Source organism: Arthrobotrys flagrans (assembly GCF_004000055.1).
Source record: "Arthrobotrys flagrans strain CBS H-5679 chromosome Unknown unitig_8, whole genome shotgun sequence".
Lineage (NCBI taxonomy): Eukaryota > Fungi > Ascomycota > Orbiliomycetes > Orbiliales > Orbiliaceae > Arthrobotrys > Arthrobotrys flagrans.
Genome location: NW_027137553.1, coordinates 2,065,059 through 2,080,657, shown reverse-complemented (window position 1 = coordinate 2,080,657; position 15,599 = coordinate 2,065,059). Strand labels below are relative to the sequence as shown.

Below are 15,599 nucleotides of genomic sequence, written 5' to 3'. Positions count from 1 at the left end.
TTCGGGCATTTTTGAAATCTAAAGTGCGTTAACAACAATCAAACTGCGGTGCTGGGAACTATATATCTGTAGCTTAACCATGCTGGAACACACTGCATACTACTTGTAAACGCTTCTGATATCATCAATCCTATCTTGAGAATCTCCAACCTGTGCTTGACTACTTCATATTCTCGCCAATATCCGATCCTCAATCCCATCCAATACAAACTCATGCTGAACCATAACCTCCAAATTCTCCGCCTCTGCCAAATACATCTTTGCAGGATCTTGGCCAGGCCCAAAGAGCTGCTGAGTATTCGCCTGCGGATTCATCTGCTGAACTTGGGCCATGGTTTGATCGGCCGCTAAACACAAATTAGTGCCCCACTTCCATAAAAGCCAAATAGAGAGACATCAACATACCATTATCATTCCCCAAAATAAACGTAAAGACCGACTTCAACCCAAACAAGCACAAGAAATACCATGAAAGAGAAGACACCCATCTGACATCCATATCCCTAGTCATAACCCCGCTCTGAAGCATAGATTTGAACCGAATCGTCAACGGGAAAGGAAGTTTCACTATCACGCGTAAAATATTAGCCTCGTTTCCCGCAAACACTCTCCCTACTCTATATAGTGGAAATTGTGCATACTGATAACAAATCCACTGAAAAACGCATTAATCCACCCCATAATCACCGTCTGCGGTACGATCATCATCATATTCCCCTTCATCATATTCATCATCGCATCCATCCCGTTAGGATCGGACATGGGATTCGCTGGGGGCTTATTCTTGGCATCGGGATCCTTTAGAAAACTGCCAGATTGGAACGCTTGGACCAGGTAGTTTTTACGGGAGGTGAATGAGGAGAGCGGGATTTGATTCGCGTTGGTGCGGAGGTTTATGCCGTGTAGATAGTTTTTCCTGTAGAAAATCGGTCATTAGGGTGATGAGTTTGAAATATGTGCCATGATATATGGACGTACTGCTCGCGGATTGCTTTGGCTTCGAGGGGTTTAGGGGCAGATTGGAGAAGCAAGGTGGCGTAATGGCGGAGAACACCGGTCAAGATCTACACGACAGCAGTTAGACAATGTAACAGCGTATAAAGAGATTAGGATATAGATTATATACCATAACAATCGTAATCGGGAACAAAATCCAGTAGCTACAGTGTTTGAGACACGATTCGTTAATTCTGACCTTAGAGTAGTAAGCCTGAGCGCGAGAAGACGTACAATAACGCCGGATCCCGAAGGATCTGTTGGCCAACTACCTGCGCCATGGTGGGAGGTAGTGGTATCGGTAAACGCGGGATAAGAAGGAAGAGAGATTAGGTCGGAGACGGTGGAGGTTGTAGCATGTAGGCGTTGGGAGGCTCATCGTTCTGAAGCTTGGTGTGACGTTGGCCATAAACGGAAACGAGCGATTGGACGACACGCAACACATAATAATCCAACAGGATTTCGTAACTTTGCCCCTCAAAATGTTGACTCCGCATACTCCACTTTAAGGTTTCTTCGAAATAGAGGGGTTATATCTTCAAAAATATTTGCATCGGATTGATTCTAGTGCCTTTCACTGATATACCGATTATGGAAGCCAGCGACATTCATAAATTCATTAATTGTATTTATAAATTGCATGGTATCAACGGAACCGAAAATGCGGCATCTCTTCTTGGGTGTGACATGATGAAGTGAGCCTGCTTTAACATTTTTCAGTCGAAATCTTAGGCACGTTTTAGAGATGTCTAAATTTTGTTTGATTAAGTATTAATATAGATGCTAAGGACAATTTTATTGCCATAGTATGCACGAAGAAGCGGAGAAGTTACTCCGAGAACTAATTAGCAAAGCGAAAGGATTTTACGGCGAAGAAACTGCATATCTTATGGAAATGAAACAGCTACTAGCCGCTGGTTATCTATTCCAATCAGCAAGAAAACTCACACAAGTTCCGAGAAGTTCACACACTGCTGGCCGAGATCCGAACCTTTTTATCAAATCCCGGTACCTCCAACCCGTCTTCAAGGGATGAACGGTTTGTGCAAAATGTCAACATCAATGAACTCCGAAATAAAACCGAAGGTCTTTGATTTTTGATCTAGGAAAGTCTGGATCCGAGACCTACCATCGATGCGGTTCAAATCGCCGAAGAAGCTCTCGAAAATCTACCCAAATATTCGCCGGACCGTACCGACATTCTGGCCACACTAGCGGAGGCACTTGTAACTCGGTATAATCTGCTCAACGATCCCGATGACCTGGATGCCGGAATAATGTGGGCGGAGCAAGCACTACTCATATTACCAGAGGAGCATCAAAAAAGAGCCCAACGATTTAGAGACCTAGGTTCTGCGATATGACATAGATATATAATCAGCTCCGCCTTTTCTGATCTAGAAACTTCCATTCGATATGGGGAAGAATCTGTCCTTTTAACGGAGGACGGAGATCAGAGACTCGCCGAAAGGCTGCAAGTTTTAGTTGTTCGGCTGGATGAAAGATATGAAAAAAAATCGAAGATCTAGACGATTTGAACAAAGCAATCGTCTTTATGGAACAACTTAACCGAACCAAATGACGACAAGTACACCTACTGGATATATAAACTAGGTGCCTGGTATATGAAAAAGTGGAAGCTCTTTAATGATTTAAGTGATTTGGACGAAGCTATCAAAGCACGTGAGCGGTTTGAGCCTGTATAGGATTCTATCGAGAGACCGGCCTTAGTCTCGACATATACAGACCTAGCAAATTAATACGGTGACAGATATTCAGTATTGCATGCAGATCATGATCTCGACAAAGTAGTAGCGAGTTCGAGGAATGCTTAGAAATCGCTCGGAATACAGAATCTGACGAATTAGAGAGAATTGAGTGTGGATATGGAACTGTGGCAGCGGATGTAGCTTTCTATTACTTAGTTAGGTTCAATCGGAGTAATAATATAGCAGACTTACGAACGCAAAGGGGTGGATTGAGATAACAGAGGCACTGGTGCCCTTGGAAAGTATTGATCGAGAGAAAGTGGAAGGAACGAAAATGGTGATTCGGAGGGTCTGTGATAGGTTTGAGAGAGGAGGGACTTTGAATAGAGGCAAGATGTTTTGTAATTAATCATCCATGGAACCGCAGTACATCAATTGCCATTACCAAGACAAGTTGAAACTTTTATCGCCAGTTCTGCAATGCGTACCTAAAACTCAAGACTGGGCACATATAACTATGCTTAAACAGATCACCGTCTAGTCCCATACTTGGTCAGCACACAGCTTGTTGTATTTTTCCGATACTGAATGGCCACATTACCAGTATTTCCCTAGTTTGAATATTAATAGACAAGAAAAAAAACCAAATACTCCATTGAAATATCAATGAGGGTTCGTGATATATATACCCTAGTGTTGTATCTTCAAGAAATCCAAAATCCATGTTCCTTCAAGCCTGTTCCAGACGGTACGCTTAGGTCTCTCACCATAACGCCATATCCATAACCCTCGCCGAAAAAACACTATAACAACGACGACAAAGGAGATCTGGGCCATCAAAAACGAGATAATATACCGATATATCGTTCTCCCGTACAAAGCGTAAATCAGTGTTGTATTGAGTGGGAAGTAAGCAGCCGCTTTCCCAAGCTAAAGAGACAAGCTCCAACACAAACATGAATTAAAAAGTCCAGCGACAGACAGCGACACATAAGAATGCTCCCAAATCCTATTAAAGTATCCTTAACCAGGATAAACCATATCCAGAATCTGTATTTCGTGAACGATTGCAAAGTAGTCGTTAAAATGGGACTGATAATCCATGCGCAGAAAACGCCGATAATCCAGAAGTGTCGGCAGCTGAAGCCATTCGCAGCGGCGATCCAATGAATATAGAAGGCAGGAATAAACCCAAAGATAACCACAAGTGTAGAAAAGAAGGGCAAGGCTATTCTAACAATCTTCTCTTTTCCCTTGGCTTGCCGCATCACTTGAAGTTTGTGCGGACGAGATATATAGATTGCTCCGGTCGAATATAGCTTATCAAAGTAGTCGTCCCAGTGACGACTCTCAACCCTTTGATCTGGCATGCGACCTTGACTGCGCCGTATATTTTCAACCAAGCGGATAATAGTCCTGAGAATGTCCGCCGTGATGCAACCCCTTCCATGATGTTACTGATAAGCATCAGTGGAATAAGCCAAGAGAGGAGCATAGCTGAGCCCAGACGGCCTCCTGGGGGGACTTTATCGGAATCGAATACCAACGAGGAGAAAAACTGAAAGATAAAGAGAGCGATAGCCACTGCTGTCCGGACGAGGTCATTCGTCCTATCGTCTACCAACGTAGTCGCCGCTCTCCTCCACTCGTCGAATTCAGTTGTCTTCATCAAGCCTAACGAACTAGCTATGTCCTAGTATATACTTTCTGAATCAGGACGGTGTCCCATTATTTCCTCAATACCCGCAAAAGTTGTAGCAATCACTTTAATTCGTTCAAGTCTTTCGGTCTCGTCGACCACTACTCTCTCCAAAGCTCTGCTCTTCCGTGACGAACTCTTCGGCGAATGCGTAACATTTGTCCCAAGCGTAGATCTTGTCCAATAGAGACCAAACACTGTCGATAGGATCTCCCATGGCGTGCATTATTGCAAGGAATTTATCCCATCCGATTGCAGGTAAACTGAGGCTGAATAGAAAAAAGAATATTGGGAAAATCCAGGTCAGGACCCGCTCAAGCGCATTTGGGTTAACGTACCAGCCTTGATCTCGTCCGCAGAATTCGTTACAACCCAGGCGAGTCAAAGTGGTATTCTCGGTCGTAGCATCCCAGAAGAGGAGTTTTATACATTTATTGGGAAGGGCCTTGCTGGTTTCATTTTGCAACCACGGTTTTGTCCTATTCCAGCAAGACGCGCGGTCAAAATAGCCTCCATTATCTTTCGGCATTGGCCATCCTGGGAGCGAAGCACATGTTGAGTAGTCCTGGGTCTTAGCCGTTGGAGAAAGCTGTCGTACGATCAATGCACCGATGAATATAGTCTCTGTGACCCCCCTTGTATTGGCGATAAATAGATGCATGGCCACGACTGTGAGCTACGGCGCTATAGTATCATACAATTAAATTTCATCTAATTCTAATAAGACCGATAGTGTCTATGCATGGTTGAAACATCATCTGAGCCATCATTCGCGTTCGTGAACCTCCTTTATATACTACCAGCTATAACAACCATCTTTTGGTTTCTCTCCTATATCCCAGCCATCTCTCCACAGAAACATTAGTTCTCTAGTACTTCGCATGTGCAGAATTCGAACAGGTATGTACGGCTACGAGGTGGTCGATGGATTTTACCCGTCGTACTGACGTTTGTAGTCGCAATTTCTTTGATTAAAGGATTTCACGAGGTACTGCTGTCGTAGTAGCGGACTTCGAGTTTCTCACAAATCAACATTCAGAGTCTAGACACGTGGGCGCTGAAGTAGGTACAATTAGAGGCAGTGCGGCTTTGAATATTGTTATTTCGGAAAATTCCGGTTACTATCTCCGGTACCAAAGAGGCAGTGCTCGTAGCTCCTCCAATACAATATGCAACATACCGCGGCCAGGTCGCTGGTTTTACGTACAAAAAAAGAGCCTCGAAGTCGCAAACGTGATCTGGGCCTAGCTTGAGTAGCTAGATACGTAGCTCGCATCTGGACCCCACAATTTGACCCGCAGCTGCAGATTGGCAATTGCGCGAGCGTTTCAACCTTCCAATTCAGGCACAGGCCTCAGTGCAGAAACGCGAGGAATATCAATTGATCTCTGGAATTTCGTTCCGGATCCACGCTAGGAAGCTAGCAAGATCTGAGAAACCTAACTGGTCAAGCTATACAGACGGATACTAAATACTTCTTAAGTAGCTAGTCAAAGGATACCTAGCTAATTTACATGCACCTGAATATTGCTGGTGACAGATTAATTCTCTCCACGCTTTTTAATAAACTCGAAAATTTCGGATTTCGGATATCCTGGATTTGAAAGCTGCTTATACTTAAAATTATCAATAAGTTTTTAGTACACTGTAAAATATTTACTAGATCTTCAGTCCAATATTATTCTAATTAACATATGAATAGAATGATATGCCCCAACCATGCACAAGAATTGAAAGAGGAATGTCAAGATTAAAGAAAATAAATACTAGTCGGTACCAGCTAGCAAGACTATAATAACCGAAAGAAACTACATACCTCGAATCTGAGAGATTAAAATAATTCCAGCAGATGAAATTAAAAGAGGGAACTAGATCGTCGGGGCAACCCTGTAGCTAGAAGCAAACCAGATAGTAAATCAGAGTATATATATCTGTCAGAAAGGATATCAGTGTATCATATAGTTGTTTTTCTCTCTTTTTCCTATTTCCTATACAAAAGATTTTGAAAACGAAAAAAAAAGGTTGGAAAGGCAAAGTTCAAGCGATGTTTTCGAAGTTTCTTTCTTTCTCTCTTTTTTGCTTTCTGCTTGACACAAAAAATAAAGGAAAAGTAAAAAAAAAAAAAAAAAAAAGGCGACGACTTCGGGTATCACGGTACCAGTTCGGGAAACACTTTCTCTGCAAGATATTCAATGTAAAGGCAAGAAAGGATGTGAAGACGAGATAACTCCTCATACGCGCCAAAAAGGTAAAACGAAGTAAAACAGAAAAATCGAGAACGCCATGCTCCTAATACATTGCAGGTGGACAAAAGAAACAGAGGATGATAGTGTCGTAGATGGATATCAGGTATTGATATCGAGGAGTGTGTATGAAGGTGATGGGAGATCAGGGGAAAGGAGCCATGTAAAGACATCATGCAAAGACATGTTCGCTTCTGCTTCCAAGCTGTCGGAGGAATGACGGAACAAGGGAAATTCGCACAAGGGTAGGTATCGCTCAGCATTGCTTGTAGAACGATAGCAAACAGACAGAAGAACAGGCGCGAGCGAATAGTAAACACACGTCGGCACACACGAACAAGCAATTGCAAAATGGTTGAAAAAAAATAACAGATCCTTTTTTTTTTCCCTCGAGGGCGGTAAAACAGATATGATGGGATAAAACAACAGGACGTCGCACAAGCATTCGCTTCCCATCCAGAATAATATACATGCCGGAATCATTTCTTCGTCTCGTTCATTAGGCATTAAATATCGCCGGGATTATAAAATGGGTAGAAAGGAAAGGAACAAAAAGAATAGAAGAAGGTGTAGAGATGTTCTTAGACGTAAGACGTCATCGGAGGAACATTCCCTAAGTTTATAGGGAATGATATGATGGCACGCCCGATAGAGGTGAGGGTTGGTGGTGTGGTGTTAACTTTTGGGCAGTTTTTTTAACCTTATTAGTCCAAATTTTAAGGATTTTGCCAAAACTTTTGGAATATCAACGGAAACACTCTTCGTTTTAGGGAGGCTGATACCCCGTGCGTTCGGGTCAAGCGGGGAATCAGGGCGAGGACGACTAGTAAAAGTATGACGAGCGAATATCTACTTCGAATCGTCGGACTTCTTCTTGAAGTCCCCACCGAGAAAGCCGCGACTGCGTTTCTCTTTAAGAGGCTTTGGTGATTTTAGGGTCTTCTTGGAATTAGGGTCGCTGCTCATTTCATCATCGGCGGAATCCACTGTATCTGGAGCTTTCCCCGTCAGGAGACTTCGGAACGACCGTGGTTTGCTGACGGTCTCCGGGGACGGCGACTTCCTTCCGAATTCTATCTTCCCAGGTTTGATAGTTGTCGGTGTCTCTGGTTTTGCGGCTGGCTTAGTCGAATTTGGCGCGACGGGTTCGACTAGCTTCGGGGGAGCTTTTGAGCTTGAAGCCTCAAGCACAGCCTTCGAGGTTTTTAGGGCTGGCTCTTCGACTTTACTTTTTGGCGGGGAGGATTTAGGAGCGGGTGTCATGGCCTTTGATGTAGCAGCCTCTGGGGATTTTGGTGGCGCATTCGAAACTGCCTTCGGCGTTGTCGGTTCGGGAAAGCCCGGGGTCTTCGGCGTAGCTGGTATTGGCGACAGAGGCGATGGCGCATAATTTACTGATTTTTTACCAACAAGAGCCTCTGATTCCAGCTGCCCAACAGTTGGGCCACGTAAAATGTCCCCTTTCAGTGCTGGAACGGGTGGCACAGGCGGAATGGTGGATGGTGACGTAGAAGCCACCCGGGGAGGGGATTGGAACCGGGTTTGCTTCGGCGACGTAGATGATTGTGAACTCGTTGCGGAGCTCCCACTAGTAGTTTTCTTGAGTTTAGAAGTGAGCTCAATTGGTGAAGTTGGCTGCGCGACGGGCTTTGGAGGTTCGGTAGCCCTCTTTCCTGGGTCTGCTGCTTTAACCGGTGTCACTGGCTGAGTAGCGAGGGCTGTAGGCTTGACAGTAGTCTCCACTGGTTTGACAGGTGTCAATGGCGGTTTAGCAGCGGGAGCGGATTTACCAGCGGTCTCAGTTACTTTAGCAGGCGTAATTAGTGCTGCTGATTTGACGGGTGTGACTGACACCGTTGACTTGACAGGCGTGACTGGTGCCGTTGACTTGGCAGGTATAGCCGTTACCATCGGCTTGGTCGGTGTACTAGGTCCAGGTTGAGCAGCAGGGACAACTGGTACAGTAGCTTTGGTGGGGGTTATCGGCACCGTCTGTTTGACAGGTGTCATAGGCCTAGCAGTGGTAGAGGGTGCTTGATTCGTACTTGCAGACTTGCCCGGAGTTTCGGGTTTCTTGGAGACTTCAGCTACCTTAGGTTGAATTGGTGCCTCTATCTTCTTCCCTGGAACAGCCGTAGAAGATGATGCACTAGCCAGTGGGACTGGTTGTCGAGAAACGATCTTAACTTGAGACTCAACAGGTTTCTCCGGTTTTTCTAAAGAAATTGGCTTGGCAATAGACGTTGGAATAGGCATCTTGACCTCAATTGAAGGGCCGGAGGTTGCGGTTGGCTTCTTGATCTCAGGTGTATTGACAAAATCGTGGTGTTTCAATGGAGACGATGTAGTGGACTTCGTGGCCTTGGCTCTATCTCCACTCTTATCAGGAATTGGAGGGCGAGGCGGGGTTGGCGGGGGTGAAGCTAGAGATGAGACGGAAAGTTGTGACCGTGCTCGTTCCGTGGATTTCTGATTCAGCTCAAACTTTTGCATCATGAACTCTTCACCCAATGATGATGGAGGAGGAGTTAGCGTATCCATACGGTTCTGGACCCGTGGGACTGCGTCATCACTGTGGGCCTTCTTAAGCTTATCAGCTGCCTGAGCCTTAGTATTGTCAAGGGAGCTCTTTGTAGACAGAAGGCTACCCGTTCTCGGCAAAGGTGAAGTGTAGTTACGGTCCAAGCTTGGACGCCGTTCGGCTTCAAGGTTCTTCATTGGGAGTGGCGGGACGGGTGGTCTATTCTTATCAACTGGGAACACCATTGGAGAGTTGCGGCTAGTGGGAGTCTGTGGAGGGACCCATGCGCACAATCGTTCCATTACTTCGGTTAAACTTTGTCGTGTGGCGGGCTTTTCGATCAAGTCATCAAAGTGATGTGGGTCTTTCAGGTCACGGAGATATCCCGTAACACACACAATGGGAGTGCTGTTATTGGCATTCTTGGTTGTCTTGATCATGCGTGCAAGATCATCCCCATTGATTTGCGGAAGCTTGTACTCAGTCAATATTAAGTCAACTATACACCTTGTCAGCTATAAAACCATTACTTCCGTTGGTTTATTGTTCCACTTACACTTGACTTCACTCATAGCGCAACGTACAGCCTCTGGGCCAGTTTCAATAGACATAGTTCGGCACTGGAGTTTCTCTAGCATGCGCTCCATGACCATACGCGATACAGGATGATCCTCGCAAACTATCCTTTTGTTAATACGTTTATCTTTTTCATTCGGGGGCAAAACACATACCAAGAATGTCAAGAGGTCGGGCAACTGGTCCATCTTGAGTACTAATCGTAGATATTCTTTGAGAGCTTTGACGTCTCCTTTGGACTCTCAACAAAGCGCTGCTCCGGCTATCCTCATTATCCGAAGAAGAGGGAGACATATCAAAGACCTGGCTATGGCGTTTGTAGTGTTTGAGACTATCGACGAATGCTGGTGGATCGCCGTCTTGAGAGCCTACCGTAAGCGACCGAACCCGAGTAAAACCACGATTCTGAGAAGAGAGACCATGTTCCTTACGAGGTGAAAGCGGAGCCTGGGGAGATTTCCCGAAGATCTTTGAGGGCGCTTGGATTCGAATTGGTGAGATATTGTGTAATCGAGTCGGCGATGCGTTAGCAGAGTCCGTTATAGGTGACGGCCCCTCGATCTTAGTCGAAATCTTGGGAACGTCAATCTGGGCCGTATTCAATGCAAAGCTACTAGTACTAGTCGTCGAGGCATTCGAAGTTTTGCGGTGTGGGTGGTTTGCAGAAAAGGAGACTAGAAGAGGTGACGACGGTTGCGAGCCTCGACTAGGGGGCGAGGTCATGGATGAATGCAAGTTGCTTGGCGATACAGCCCTCTTACCACCTCTTGAGCTAGCGGACAGTGTTCTCGAAACACCCTTTCCAAGCACTGGACTTCCCTCAACAGATTGTGATGGAGACGAAGTCGTAGCGGATGCAGGCGTTTGATTCTTAAGAGCCTCCGATCGAAGCTTTTGGATAAGGTCCTTGTTTGCTTTATCAAGCACAGGGAGGTTTTTGAATTGAAACAGCCCAAAGTCGTTATCTGCAAGGGGTTCACTAAGCCTTCTGCCACGTCCGCCACTCTCACGAACATGCGGTGGGATGTGTAACGGCATCAGGTTGCGCTTGCCAATACTCTGATCCCGGCGGCCCCTCGGAACTGCATCATGAGGACGGTCTGAGTAGTCGTTGCTTGGCGTGGTGCTGGGCGAAGTATGGTCTTCCAAGTCCTCTGAGAATTCCTGCAAAGTGGCTCCTCGAGCGTCAAAATATTCGGTATTTTCGATATCTTTGAGGTCAGGAACGAATGATGCTTCGTCTTGAAGAATTTGCTCCCAGTTGATATCCGCAAAGAAAGGGTGGCTTTTAATTTCGTCGGCACCACGAGCCCCAAGCCTCTTCTCTTGGTCCGTGCACAATAGCTTGTTGATGAGGTCCTTGGCTTCCGGGCTGATTTCAACTTCATCATCGCCCGGCCAGTCAATCCTTCGGTTCAAAATGTTGTCGAAGACTTTCTCATGAGCGTCAGCCATGAATGGAGGATAACCGTATAGAAACTCGAAAAGAATACAACCGACAGACCACCAATCACTCATTTCATCTTGTCCGGTTCCATTGATGGTCTCTGGGGCAAGGTAATCGGGTGTACCAACAAATTTGCGGTTACTATCTTCCGGGTCGAAGAGAGCAAGCTGGGGTGGCATCATTGAATGAGATGATGTTGGGGGTGCTTGTGCAAAGGCAGAGAGTGACGAAGGATGGATGTTGCTAACGTCGCTAGACGCACTGCTCGTGCTTTGAGCATCGTCGTCGATCGGATAGAAAGACCTCCGTGCAGCCATTGACAAGCTAGCTGGGTCATTCAACGGAAACCCACCAAGCATTGGAACCAAGCCCTCGCCAGCTGCGCTATCGCTACGACCAAGAGATAGTTTTCCCTTTTCTCGAATGGAATTTTCGCGACTCAGTGTTGCTTCTCGACTCAACGTCGCTTCTCTACTAAGTGTGTTCTCCCGTGTAGGTTCTCGGCCCAAGCTAAAGTAAGATGATGGACCGACGATTTGAGATCCTGGTTCCGGAGAGATAACGGGGGTATTTGATGGTGAGGATTGGCCAGGATTGAAGTCAAAAGACGTAGACCTTGATGATGCCTGTGATCTTGACCTAGGAACGAAGGGTCCATGCTTGAGCAAATCCGGAGTGGATTCCGAAGATCCCTGCAGCGCACGCTTCTGTCTACCCAAAAGACCCATACGAGACAAACCAAAGTCAGTAAGTTTGAGATGGCCTTTTTGGTCGATGAGTAGATTATCGGGTTTCAGGTCACGATGGACAATACCACGATCGTGTAAATGCTCGATACCTAGAACGACTTCAGCCATGTATTTTTTGGCCCAGTCTTCAGATAGGTTACCAAGTGCCTTGATCAGTGCAGCACAATCGCCACCGTTAAGATATTCCATAACAAGGTAGAGATAGTCCTTGCTAGCAAAAGTCCAGAAAAGCTTAGCAACGAAATCGCTCTCCCCTTGCACCATCATGATAGCTCTTTCAGCACGGACATTAGTAACTTGATTTTTAGCAATCATATCAGCTTTCTTGAGGACCTTGATAGCGTAGTAGTCTCCAGTGGACTTCTTTTTAGATAAGTAAACGCTCCCGAAGGCGCCTTTGCTAATTGGCTTAATGATCTCGAAGTCCTTGATAGATGGTGTACCAGCCTTCTGCGCGCCAGGCGTAGCAGAAGTGAGTCTGGGAGACAGCGGCGGCTTAGTAGCAGCGTCAGACGATGCGACGGACGATTGTCTCCTGTGACCGTGCTCGAGTGCAGGAGAGAAGTCACCAGTGAACAAGAGTGGTGAGGTAATAGGGGTAGGAAATTGACCATCGAAAAGTGCAGAGAGCCGGGGTTTTGCTGTTTTCATTGGCGAAGCAGTGCCAACACTGACCCTTCCAGGAGATACTTGTCGGTGAGGGGATCGTGTGCCGTGTTGCAGAAGGTTTAGGCTCTGACGTTTCCTCTCGACAGAGCTGCGGGTCCCAGATCGAGAGATAGAACCATATTCACTAACAGGGCTGTCTACTCGGGTTATGTCTCCCCTGATCGAAGACCTGACACTAGCATCGCTTTCGTTACCCTCAAGCTCATAGGACATTGCTGAAGCGTGAAGACTGAACCGACTCCGTCGGCTAGTTTCCCGTCCCATACTGATTTGGGAACGGGGAGTAAGGCATTCTAACGGGCTTGAGCTCGGGGAAGAATACCGCCGGGCTCTACGAAGGTCGGATCCGATGCTGATACGTTTTGAAAGGCCACCGAGATAGGCACTACCTGACAATTGACTCTCGGACATATCTTCGCCTTCGGAGACATCCCCTTCGATAGATTGCATATCAAGGTCGTCTTCGAGAGCGCTAGCTTTGCTCCTCGCCTCATCGATAATATCCTGAACGAGAGTAGCGAATTCGTAGCGGATCCTCTCAGAGTACTCAATAGTATTGCGATGCCGGAGGACGGCTTCAACCTTTGCCTTGGAGCAGCTTTCAGTGTCGGAGCACAAGAGCGCGAGGCCATGCTCTTGCTCGAGGGTGTTGGTAGAAGGTGACTGCCATTGCATCACCTGTGCTATTCGTTGCTCTGATGCCGGTGACTGTGTTCGGAATTCTCCGGCCTCACCAGTCCCCAAGGATTCCTTAATCGAAGGGGTGCTGATCTCAAGGGCAGTGTCGCAAAGGTCGAGCAGCAGTTCAACAATCCTGACTTGTGGGCGACGGACTCCAAACTTAGACTTAACGCTCGATGTCGCATCCTTTGTTCTACTGGATGGGCCACCGGGGGAGCTTGTTCCAGACGAAGATGATGAGGGAGGCTTGATTGAAAACCCGCGGTATTCGACACTACCCGGCTCCGACGACCTATTGGAAGACGTAGCTCGTTCCATAGCATCCAGGACCTTGACTATAGCATTTCGCTGGACACTCAGGTTTTCTTGTGCCAATTGCACTTCGCTCTCAGCTTTATGTTCAAGCATACAAAGCTCGGAGTGTTTTTCAAACCACCAAGGCTGAATCTGGGTTTCGCAGATGCGGCAAAGAACGGGGAGGGGTGGTGGATGACCAGCCGGATCGTCCTCGGCTAAAGCGTTAAGGTATTGTGCCAGCATTCCAGCACCGACGCCTAACGACTCTATTATTGGGGCTGGAAGATCAATGGTGATTTCTTTAGGCTCAGTCCATGGTCTTATGACCCACATTGTCTAGTCCGAGTCAGCACGGCGTATTGCTAGTAGTCAATCAAAGGGAACATCCAACACCTACGTGGCTAGCTTGGCCATCGCCTCGATCGAAGACCAGGATTCCCTGTCCCTCCATCTCGAGGATGCTCAGGTCCTCAACCTCCTCCGGTCGAAATCCTTCTTTCTCTGCAGCCATGGCCTTCCTGACGGGGTCCTGAGCAAAAGCGGAAAGTGGTCCGACAACCACCGAAAATCGTATCTTATACGATTTGCTATCATCTTGTTTCATGGCTTCAACAGCCCTCTGGAAACAATCGGTGTTTTCGTAAAGAATTGTTGATATTGATTTTCCTTGGATGGATTCACAGGAGGTGCTAGGAATGAAGGTTAGCAAAACAGGTTCATGACAACAAAATTCCAAGGTCGAACTTCCTAGGCTTACCCGACTACGTCTTGCCAGGATGAACTGGCCCAGCGCACATTCCCATCAAGGTTGAGATCGACAACGACATTGAATGTGTCCTTAGCAGCCTCCTTGAGGTCGTCCTTCTCTGCCTTCATTGTCATGCTCATACTCCTAGTCATCTTTGTTGTTGTTGTTGTTGTTGGGGGACTGACATCCCCCGGTTTTGGCGGCTCCTTCTGGGCAACCACCAGCCCAGTTTCAACCTTCTTCCCATCTTTTACAGTACTACTTGGTATCATTGTTGAAGTGTGAGAGATAAGGATTCCTAAATCTTATCAACCCGAGCCAACAACGAGTTGTCGGTGCTAGCACACCCAAGTCTGTTTTCTCGACCTCCAACCATAAAAGGAAACTGTGATGATGGTAATGATGTAAATATGTTTGGATTTGTGTGTATTTGAAAAGTGAAGAAGAGAGAAGTTTGCCGTTTCAAAATAGCGCTGGTTCAGAATCAGGCAAGCTATTGATACCGAACTAGTTGCAATCCATAATCGTTCTAACTGTGTATGCGGCTGGTGTTGTCGACAGCCAAGTAATTTCGAAAGCAGCTGAGCGATGATGATTACGATGATGTGGTTGGTGATAATGATGAAAACTACCGAGATTCGAGTTATGCTGGTCGATCAAAGGGAACGGGTTTAAGATCTGTAGCACTCTCGACAGTCGAATGAGAGGAAGGATTGGAGAGGTCGTCGGAGGGACACAATGGTGGTGGTATGACGAAGGAATGGGTCGAGTTTTTGATCACGGGTGGAGGCTTTCAAAGCTGGGGTTCTGAAGCCGGATGCAGTCGCTGCACAAAGAACCAGGAAGGTCGAGTCCAAAGGAATCGAGAGAAAGATGAGACAGTTAGATGTTATCTGGCAAGGCGAGCGAGGTTGGATCTGTTCGTTCGTCTCGTTCGGCCGATGCAAGTTGGTTTCGAGATGGAATGGGAGGGTAAAGGTGAGGTCAGACGAAGTTGAGGTTGAGATTGAGTGTGAGGTTGGAGTGGTGTCGTCGTCTTGTGTTGTGCCGTTTGAATGAATGCCAGCCAAAAACTGGGAAAGGAAAGTGGAAGAAGAGCGGGAAGGAATTAGAGCCTGGCTGGCCTACTCAACTGCTAACCGTCCTGTCAGTCCAGGGTCAACACCAACGGCGGGAATTCGAACCACGCCTCAAAGATCCCAATTTAATAATTAATCTGCTGCTTACTTCTTTCTGTTCCAGCCCGGCAATGTAACCGTATGTA

General features: G+C 46.6%; 3 protein-coding genes across 3 annotated transcripts; all 3 read right to left on the bottom strand.

The window, feature by feature from the left end:
• Window positions 1-165: 165 nt before the first annotated feature.
• Window positions 166-1,277, bottom strand: DFL_007099 (uncharacterized protein; the record flags this gene model as incomplete). The annotated part of the gene is made up of 6 exons (XM_067636627.1): window positions 166-347; window positions 406-567; window positions 642-916; window positions 979-1,064; window positions 1,127-1,160; window positions 1,231-1,277. The coding sequence occupies 6 exons, from the start codon at window positions 1,275-1,277 to the stop codon at window positions 166-168; spliced, it is 786 nt and encodes a 261-aa protein (XP_067488225.1).
• A 2,695-nt stretch (window positions 1,278-3,972) lies between these two features.
• On the bottom strand, window positions 3,973-5,065 carry DFL_007098 (uncharacterized protein; the record flags this gene model as incomplete). The annotated part of the gene is made up of 3 exons (XM_067636626.1): window positions 3,973-4,379; window positions 4,510-4,673; window positions 4,743-5,065. The coding sequence occupies 3 exons, from the start codon at window positions 5,063-5,065 to the stop codon at window positions 3,973-3,975; spliced, it is 894 nt and encodes a 297-aa protein (XP_067488224.1).
• Window positions 5,066-7,496: 2,431 nt separating this feature from the next.
• Window positions 7,497-14,607, bottom strand: DFL_007097 (uncharacterized protein; the record flags this gene model as incomplete). Its single annotated transcript, XM_067636625.1, has 6 exons — window positions 7,497-9,667; window positions 9,725-9,847; window positions 9,900-10,103; window positions 10,176-13,923; window positions 13,985-14,276; window positions 14,345-14,607. 6 exons carry the CDS (start codon window positions 14,605-14,607, stop codon window positions 7,497-7,499), a joined length of 6,801 nt encoding a protein of 2,266 aa, XP_067488223.1.
• Window positions 14,608-15,599: the final 992 nt, after the last annotated feature.